Below are 9,883 nucleotides of genomic sequence, written 5' to 3'. Positions count from 1 at the left end.
CATTTGTCAAACAAGGTCAATGAAACACTGTAATGTTATAGCAGTTTCACAAGCTTACGTGAAGCACGTGTTTAACTGGCCTTATTGGGAATGAGCATATGGACTCATGTAAACGCAATGTGACTTATCTAAGTTGTGTAGGCTATGAGTTCAAAAGTTTTCGACGCGGTTCATGATCCTTAGCCAATCAGAGAGATGAGAAGGAGGCCAACACCCACATGCCCATGGCCAAACTGGTTTAAATTAGCGCCATATTGGGTGAGGCATCCACGCACTAGCCTACTTGGTGTAACCTAAAAGCAGTTAAGTAAAAGTTTTCGACAGTTCTATTAGACAACAGTGAATGAAATACATTCACACATTTTGGACAATATTGTTACGACTGACTATGGTGTATTAATGTGTGTCTAGCAAGAAACATTTAGTTGCATAACTTGCCTAGTTGCACAACATAACTCAAGGATTTATAAATATTCTGCCTCACTCATCATGGTGGACAACGTTCCCCATGTCCAAGTGTAACCACACTTGTGACGTAATCTGCCGGTGATTATTTAAGTGTAACTTTTGGGGAACATAAGACATTGGCATCGTCATCGACATTTTAAAGAGATTTGGAAATATTTATCTGAAGGAATAAGGTATGGTCACTTTATTGCAGAGGGACAGGTTTTGTAGAACTCCTAAAGCACTTTTATGCATGCTATTAACATCTGTTACAAATGTTTTGTAACTTGCTTGTGTAACAAGGGACAGAACATTATTAATTTATTTCAAATAAGTGAAATAGGCCTGCTAAAACAAATGTCTTATATTATTTTCAACGGCTACCCTATTGTTTTAAATAAATTTAACTGGAATTGAAACTTCAATTTGGTGTCTAGAAATGATAAATTGCGTGTATTACATAATCATCATATATTGTATTATCATCATTATACTCATAAAAAGCCTCAGATTCTGATAATTATAGTTACTTTGGAAACAAGAAGTTGCTCCTTGGTTACCTTGAAACAGCATGCATTTGTTTATTTGGCCACTTTACTGAAAGTTGTCGCGAACTGTCTTCGGAACTTTGTTCTACAGTAAACTACGCATGAAAAGCTAGTGTTACATGATGTTATTATATTCTTCCAACAGACTGTTAACTATGGCTCTCAGAGGTGCCTTCTCCCGTCTGCTTTCTACCACCCAGAAATGTGCTTCCATCACCGCGTCCAGAGCACAGGGCACAACCGCAGCAGTTCAGAAAGGTGAGTTGAAACTTGCTCAGTGCAACAAAGGTTTTGACAGTTATAAGGCATCTAGGCATTTCAACTCCAGGTTGAAATGACACGCTGTCTGTGAAAAGGATTTGGTACAGTGTGTTGGCATGTCTGTCCGTGGTGATGACAGAGATCTGTCGGGATTTTTATGTTTTTTGTTTGTTTTGGTCCAAAATAACCAACCTCCATAACCTTCATATTTTAAACTTTGTATCCTTCCCCCCCGCAGATGATCTAGAAGCCAGCCAGAAGCCAGCGAAAGCACGTGAGTCTCGTTCTGGTTGGACACCTGTTCGTCTACAGCGCTAGCCTGAACATGTAGTCTTGTGAAAGCCAAGCCTGACATAATATGACCACTTTCACCCCCCTCGCCTGTCCTCTCTCCCCCCCCCCTCCTCTCCACACTCCCCTTCTCTCCCCCCCTCCTTCCACGCTCCCTTTCTCTCCCCCCCTCCTCTCCAATCTCCCCTTCTCCCCCCCCCCCTCCTCTCCACGCTACCCTTCTCTCCCCTTCTCCTCTCCAACAGCAAAAGTGGTGTTCAACTGGCGCGACGCCCTGGAACTGGACAGCCTGCTGACAGAGGAGGAGATCATGATCCGTGACTCCTTCCGTACCTACTGCCAGGAGAAGCTCATGACCCGCATTCTGATGGCCAACAGACACGAGCGTGAGCGAGGACAGACACACAGACACACACAGTTTTTGTCACACTCAGACACTCTTCCTGGATGCGTCAGGAACACTTGCTGTTTTGCGAGTTCTTCGAACCCGAGAATCCCATTTTGCGGATCCAAATTGCTGAATTGAATCACCTACAATGTCCTATTGTATTTGGGATGTTTATAATTGAGTTTCAATAGTTTCCTGTTTACGGAATCGTCAACACCTCTCATGGTTATGGGTTACACTCGTATTGGTTTCCCATAGTGACTAAAGTTCTATGTTTCCTACAGACTTTCACCGGGAGATTGTCAACGAGATGGGAGAGCTGGGAGTTCTCGGCCCGACAATCCAAGGTAAGCAAGATAAGATTGCTCAAGTGTTTCATATGAAATCCAGCTTGACGTCATTGTATACATTCCACACCAAATCCACGGACACTGATGACGACATTTGAACTCTTTCAAATCCACTAAGTCTTCTGACGGTCTCTCCCTTTCTCCATCTCTCTCTGTCTAGGCTATGGGTGTGCGGGTACCAGCTATGTAGCATACGGGCTGATCGCCAGGGAGGTGGAGAGGGTGGACAGCGGCTACCGGTCGGTGATGAGCGTCCAGTCCTCCCTGGTCATGCACCCCATCAACGCCTACGGGACAGAAGCCCAGAGAGAGAAGTACCTGCCCAGGCTTGGTACGTAGTCACATCTGATCTCAGATCTGAGAGCAGAACTTTTTGAATCCCTGGGAGGAAATAACAACAGCTGAGGCAACAAGAAAATACCCCAAATTTTGTATATACAGAACACTGGATGGAAAACACGCTATGCGGTATGCAGTACTGCAGACCGGATACACTGTTTTGGAGCTTGTTTTGTATTCCAGAAAGTTAGGAATAGTCAAGCGCACCTCAGTAGTGATAACTGTCCTCGCAAGCCTTGCTTAAGTCACGTGAACCTAACCCTGCCCTGAAAGGATTGCAACTGTGCCTCAACTGTATAAGCCTCTGTATTTATACTCTCTCTGTATGTCTCTGTCTCTCAGCTAGAGGAGAGATCCTAGGCTGTTTCGGCCTTACGGAGCCTAACCATGGCAGCGACCCTTCGGGCATGGAGACCAAGGCCAAGTACAACCCCTCCAGTGACACCTTCTCCATCAGTGGAGCTAAGACATGGTGGGTTCACACCATGGGCGTATCTAGCCCTATTTTGGGGGGGCTGGAGCCCTCACAAAAGTTTCATTAGCCCCCCCCCCCCCCCCCCCCCCCGATAAAAATAATAATAATAATATTAATTTTTTCATTTTTCTTTTATATTTTAAATCTAAATTTTGTTAATTTCTCTTCCTAAAACCCACTACAGGACACTATTTAAAGGGATATTCTTCTGGGGGAACATGCCCCCAGACCCCCCTAGTTTTGCTGGTTCACAAGAAAAATAATAGGTTTTATCTAGGGGCTTATCCCCCCCCAAAGTGGGAACCTAGATTTGCCCCTGGTTCACACTGCACTGGGAAAGACCTTGAATCATGCCTGTTTGCACCTGTACTCCTACGGAGAGCTGAATCGTGGACTCGGTTCGTTTTGTTCAAATGTAAAAGGTAGAACTGTTGCTCAATGTTTATTTGTCTTCTCGGGGTGGGGGTGTAAGGGTGGTGTTGCTTATGAGGACTGTGACTTGTGAAGGTCAGCTGTATATGATTACAGTGCCCTCCAAAAGTATTGGAACAGTGAGGCCAATTCCTTTATTTTTGCTGTAGACTGAAAACATTTGGGCTTGACATCAAACGATGAATGTGAAACCAGAGATCAACGTTTCAGCTTTTATTTCCAGGTATTTACATCAGGATCTGATGCACAAATTAGAAAATATCACCTTTTTGTTCGAACCCACCCATTTGTCACGTGAGCAAAAGTATTGGAACATGTGACTGACAGGTGTGTTTTGTTGCCCAGGTGTGTCCTATTACATACATTATTCAATCAATAAATACCACTGAATGTCTACACTCAGGTTCAGATTGGGTAAGATAGGTTTTGTCTATGCAGACTGTATTCAGAGGTGAAAACAACATGAAAACCAGAGCGCTGTCTTTGGGTGAAAAACAAGCAATTGTGAGTCTTAGAGAAGATGGAAAATCAATCAGAGCCATTGCAGAAACATTGGCCATAGCCAGTACAACCATTTGGAATGTCCTGAAGAAGAAGAAAACTACTGGTGTACTAAGTAACAGACGTCGAACAGGTAGACCAAGGAAAACATCAGCAGTTGATGACAGAAACACTGTGAGAGCTGTAAAGAAAGACCCTAAAACAACTGTTAGTGAGATCAGCAACAACCTCCAGATGGCAGGAGTGAAGGTATCACTATCTACTGTTCGCAGAAGACTTCATGAACAAAAGTACAAGGGCTACACCAGAAGATGCAAACCACTCATTAGCAAGAAGAATAGGAAGGCCAGGCTGGAATTTGCCAAAAAGTACAGAGATGAACCTCAAATTCTGGGACAAAGTTTTATGGACTGATGAGACAAAGATTAACTTTTACCAAAGTGATGGAAAGGCTAAAGTTTGGAGAAAGAAAGGAACTGCTCATGATCCCAAACACACAAGCTCATCTGTGAAACACGGTGGAGGTAATGTCATGGCTTGGGCTTGCATGGCTTCTTCTGGGACGGGCTCATTAATCTTCATTGAGGATGTAACACATGATGGCAGCAGCAAAATGAACTCGGAAGTCTACAGAAACATTTTGTCTGCCAATTTAAGGAAAGATGCAACCAAACTGATTGGCAGAGCCTTCATCATGCAGCAAGATAACGACCCAAAACACACTGCCAAAACAACAAAGGAGTTCATCAGGGGCAAGAAATGGAAGGTATTAGACTGGCCAAGTCAATCTCCAGACTTAAACCCTATAGAGCATGCATTTTACCTGCTTAAGAGGAGACTGAAGGGAGGAACCCCACAAAACAAACAACAACTGAAAGAGGCTGCAGTGAAAGCCTGGGAAAGCATCAAAAAGGAAGAATGCAAAAGTTTGGTGACGTCAATGGGTCACAGACTTGCTGCAGTTATTGAAAGCAAAGGATTTGCAACTAAATATTAAGTCTTATTCACTTAAATATGTTTTAAGTATATCTGTTCCAATACTTTTGATCACATGACAAATGGGTGGATTCAAACAAAATGTGATATTTTCTTAGTTGTGCATCAGATCCTGATGTAAATACCTGGAAATAAAAGCTGAAACGTTGATCTCTGGTCTCACGTTCATTATTTGATGTCAAGCCCAAATGTTTTCAGTCTACAGCAAAAATAAAGGAATTCGCCTCACTGTTCCAATACTTTTGGAGGGCACTGTATATAAGAACTGAACAGTTATGTGAGAGCCCTCATGCCGAGCTGCTCATATATAGATGCAGAAATCTCACACCACCTGCGAGACCCACTCCTCCCCTCAGTTTATACAGACGGTATGCCCGCAACTGTAAACAGACAGTGAAGGTTTGCGCTGGTACAAGTCCGTACTTATGTAACCTTCTGCCCCTGGTGCCCTGTGTGTTACGAGGTAGTCCTTGTTCCTTGAGCACATGTCCGCTGTGCCATAAAGTATGTCGTGAACATGTGTTTTCAAGGGCATCAACTTCAAAGTATAAGTTGTTATACGGGACAAGGATATGACTCCAACTGTGTCATCGACACTGTGGATCTTCAAATTAAGAGTTCTGACGTGTTCGATGCTTATACTCTCATCAGCGCTCGTTTTATTGTTGAAACAGAGTAGGACGTAGGACATGTACTGCATCTTCTTAGAAGAATCAGATTGACAACAAAAGGGGATTTTTGGATTGATTCTCGTTGTCTTTTGGCCCTGTGTTCCAGGATCACCAACTCCCCTGAGGCGGACATCGCCGTGGTCTGGGCCAAGTGCGAGGACGGCCGTGTGCGTGGGTTCATCCTGGAGCGCGGCATGAAGGGGCTGGCCATGCCCAAGATCGAGGGCAAGTTCTCCCTGAGGGCGTCGGCCACCGGTATGATCCTGATGGACGAGGTGGAGGTTCCCCAGGAGAACTTGCTGCCCAACGTTTCCGGACTGGCCGTGAGTGGTTCTCCTACATCTCGTCGTTTTGTTTTAGGAATACAGCGATGAACCGGTTAGATATACTATCTGTCAGAATAAAGGTTAAATGTGCCTGAGTTGGGGAAACACATTTTATTACTTGGACTGTTAGTTGGAATTGGACTGTTAAAATGTTAGTACTTACAACTGTTCACCAGCAAAATAGGGAAAATTGCTAGAGGTTTTAGTGACTCCTTGCGGAAATACTTTGTTAGACCACAGTGTTTGTTGTCCTCCCTGGTCAGGGTCCATTTGGCTGTCTGAACAACGCTCGCTATGGGATCGCCTGGGGAGCCCTTGGTGCTGCAGAGTTCTGCTTCCACGCTGCCCGTCAGTACACACTGGACAGGTACCCAAACCGCGACAACTCCTTCATATTCCCATTCGAATCTCATTGGGTTTGTTGACAGAATATTGCCGGTGAACCAATTCAAATTCTCCTCATGTGGTGGGGTCCAATCAGAATCCAGTTTGGCGTGCCGCTGGCCAGGAACCAGCTCATGCAGAAGAAGATGGCCGACATGTTGACGGAGATCACCCTCGGCCTGCATTCTTGTCTGGCCCTGGGCAGACTCATTGATGAGAAGAAGTGAGTTCCAACAAAGTCCGTGTGTAAAGTGCCAGTGCGTGTGTGTGTCAGTTTCCATGTGTCATGCTGGACTGGGACTGAGAAACGGACCGGGACTTTAAAACGCAGACTGGCCCACAACCGTGTATTACTATCATTTTTTGCATTACACCGCGGCCGCTTGACCGGCAGTTCGGGAAATCTCTCGACGGTCGAGAGATTTCGTGTAGAGGTCGAGTGTGTATCGTGTAGACTCTACACGAGTCTACACGATACACACACAGATGGATCCTTACCATGCACATGTGTGTGTGTGTATTGCTCAGAGCGGCCCCAGAGATGATCTCCATGCTGAAGAGGAACAGCTGTGGCAAGGCCCTCGACATCGCCCGCCAGGCCAGAGACATGCTGGGGGGCAACGGGATAGCTGACGAGTATCACATCATCCGCCACGTCATGAACCTGGAGGCCGTCAACACGTATGAGGGTAGGCAGTGTAGCCATGAGGAGAAATCAATATTATGATTAGTCCTTGGTACGGAAATGTTATTATGATATTGATATTATGTTAGAGAATACTTTGTATATAATGTAAAACTGTAATGCTATGCAATGAACAGCAGAGGTCAGAAGTGTCCAAAATGTAAGGGGAATGTCCACTTGTTGGCTTGTATGGGATAGTATTATCAAAGAAATCCGTGGTGACAACATAACGAAAGCTTCTCTCCCCAAACGTCATCATGATTATCTTGATGAGAGACCACAGATCAACTCATGAATCGAATCCTTTAGAGTGGATTCTCTCATCTAAATCTTGTGTTTGTTTTTTCCCAGGAACTCACGACATCCACGCCTTGATTCTGGGTAGAGCAATCACTGGACTACAGTCTTTCACAGTGGAAAAGTAAAATAATATATGCATAACAACAGATTAGAAGTGGACTGGATAGCCATTGGCACCACCTAACTAATCTGCCTCTTGAGAAGTTATCTTCCATAGTGTGCTGTTTCTGAAGGAACTCCTAAGTATTGTGTCCTCCTAGTAAGACTGTTATAGGACCCCCCGCCCCCTCCTCCCCCCAAACAAAACTCTGGGTCCAAATGTGAGACAGGGTTTCTCTGCTCATGTAGCTCTGTGATATGGAACCCTGAGGTGTACTGTTGGTTGATGCTAGGAGCTTCCTTTCAGGTATGTGTGTATGTAGGATGTGCAACATTGGGATTAGGTATTCAAGTATTTCATGTCGTTTGGATTCGCTGTGCTGGACTTGAATGAATGGGCGGATGTATGGTGAGTTCAGAATTCAATCCCATTACAGAATAAACATTAAAATGAGGAATGAGTGTTTAATGTTTTTACGATGTGTTTGGTCTCATATGTAATTGCTGCTTGAGTCGTAAAAATATATAATTATTTTGATATTATTCGCAAAATATATAACTTTTTAATGTTAATTAGATTATGGTAATTATGGCATTTTACAAATACTGTCTTTACACCTCAAACACTAAGTGATTTGATATCTATAGATTTACATTCATGTCATGTGACTCTTACACTGTAAACAAATCTGTACATAAATAAACCTTATTTTCAAATCCAGGAGTTGATCCATCCTATAGTGGTTTTGAATTGCTAACTTAACCAAACAAATGCCTTTTGCAGAGGACGGGTCAAATCAAATGCTCCACCCCAGTAACTTAGCAACCAAGACATTCCATCAAGAACATTTTGACGGTGCATCTTTTTCTACATGTGCTGACGTCAGCGGTTAACATGAACGGTTTAGCAAGTCACTGATCAGGTGCTTGGGTCAGGTCCTTATTGAGGCAAGCCAGGGCTTGGCTGGCGTTCTGCAGTTCAGCGTTGAGCTTAGTACAGCTCTCCAGCACCTCCGACAGCTCCTGGAGCTTTGCATGCATGGCCAGGCTGCTCTCCTCATAACATGGGTACATAATGTGCTCCTTCATCTGCTGGCAGATCTCAGTCACCTGTAGGTGGGCGAGACAGAGAGAGACAGAGAAAGAGAGAGACAGAAAAAACCAAGAGAGAGAGACAGAGACACAGAGAGAGAGAGAGACAGAGAGACAGAGAGAGATTGAGAGAGGCCTGAGCTGGGCCACTGTTGACTCCTTGATGTGTCCTATGGGGCCTAACAGAGTTGTTTGCACTGCATGGGGAATTGGCTTTAATGAACAGCATACAATACATTTCTAAGGGGAAGACTGACCATAGATGTTTGTAATATTAAGGTATCCTCATGTTATTGAAATTAGAACATTCTGAAAATGGTGAGTGAGACTACTGGTGCATTGATTAGCTGGTCACCTTTTCTGCTAGTTTCTCCTGAAATGTGTCCATCATTTTCTGGTCCATGGTGCGGCTGTCGTTGATCTTCCCAACCAGGTCCTCTACCCTTTTGGTAATGCCATCTATCTTTGAACTGTGAACAGTCAGCCTTGTCATTTACAGGAACGATTTCCGTGACTTATGTATAATGACACAAGAAAGAGTGCAATTCAATAACACAACTTGTGTTAACTCATTTGAGAATACATACATTTCTTCATGTGATGGTTTAAATATAGCTGAACAATTACACAAATACATCTTTCAGTCTCCGTACTTTGTCTGTTGGCTATGAGTCTCATCCAGGACCATAGAGAAGCTGTCGCCAGTGGAGTCATGGTCAGTCCCACTGCCCAGCCCCTCATCTTGGTCCATCTGGTTAGCAAGAAGATGCATCAGGCTATGAATTGAGGTTAGCCAAATCTAGTACAACTGAGAAATTGTCACAAAGGGTAAGATAGGCTGTTGATAGCTGCTCCTAGATACCTGAGAAGGCTTGTGTCTGGATTTGGGAGTTGACAGTGAAGTGGAGGGCAGTTTGTCAAAGATACATTCGTCCATTTCCAAATTGTTGGCTGTAACTGTTGAGAATGTAAAACCTTAAAAAATGTACTTGTACACGTGCTTAATTGACGGTAGGCCTTGGTAGTTTGGTGTTTTATAAACAATCCTATCAGGCCTGCACTTCACATGATTAAACACTGGTCTTTGTTACAAGTTGGTGTTTTTATAGCCAGTATTTAACTTCTTTTTTTATTGTTTTACATTCGTCAACTAATGATTTGCTAGTGGGTAGCTAGTCTGTGGCATTATCTTTATTAGTCATCCAAAATTAGTAATTACATTATTTCCTATTCGTTTACTAACTATAATGCTAATATAAATACTAGCTAGCAAGTTAACTTGTCACCTAGCGTTAGCT

At 43.7% G+C, this 9,883-nt stretch overlaps 1 protein-coding gene across 1 annotated transcript; it reads left to right on the top strand.

Annotated features, from left to right (window-relative positions):
* The first annotated feature begins 566 nt into the window (after window positions 1-566).
* LOC124483384 (glutaryl-CoA dehydrogenase, mitochondrial-like) lies at window positions 567-8,210 on the top strand. Its single transcript, XM_047043812.1, has 12 exons — window positions 567-641; window positions 1,141-1,253; window positions 1,495-1,530; window positions 1,793-1,933; window positions 2,220-2,282; window positions 2,446-2,616; window positions 2,967-3,096; window positions 5,806-6,022; window positions 6,289-6,392; window positions 6,507-6,632; window positions 6,938-7,098; window positions 7,446-8,210. Exons 2-12 carry the CDS (start codon window positions 1,151-1,153, stop codon window positions 7,517-7,519), a joined length of 1,326 nt encoding a protein of 441 aa, XP_046899768.1. The 5' UTR covers window positions 567-641; window positions 1,141-1,150; the 3' UTR covers window positions 7,520-8,210.
* The last annotated feature ends 1,673 nt before the right edge of the window (window positions 8,211-9,883 follow it).

This window comes from Hypomesus transpacificus, chromosome 21 (genome assembly GCF_021917145.1).
Source record: "Hypomesus transpacificus isolate Combined female chromosome 21, fHypTra1, whole genome shotgun sequence".
NCBI classification, from domain to species: domain Eukaryota; kingdom Metazoa; phylum Chordata; class Actinopteri; order Osmeriformes; family Osmeridae; genus Hypomesus; species Hypomesus transpacificus.
This window is presented reverse-complemented; position numbering and strand designations above follow the sequence as displayed.

Excerpts from the sequence above, each read along its gene's own strand:
- LOC124483384 (XM_047043812.1), top strand. The coding sequence starts at position 1,151 with ATGGCTCTCAGAGGTGCCTTCTCCCGTCTGCTTTCTACCACCCAGAAA. Across the intron at positions 1,531-1,792 it reads CCAGAAGCCAGCGAAAGCAC|CAAAAGTGGTGTTCAACTGG; the intron begins GTGAGTCTCGTT and ends CCTCTCCAACAG. Across the intron at positions 6,023-6,288 it reads CCAACGTTTCCGGACTGGCC|GGTCCATTTGGCTGTCTGAA; the intron begins GTGAGTGGTTCT and ends CTCCCTGGTCAG.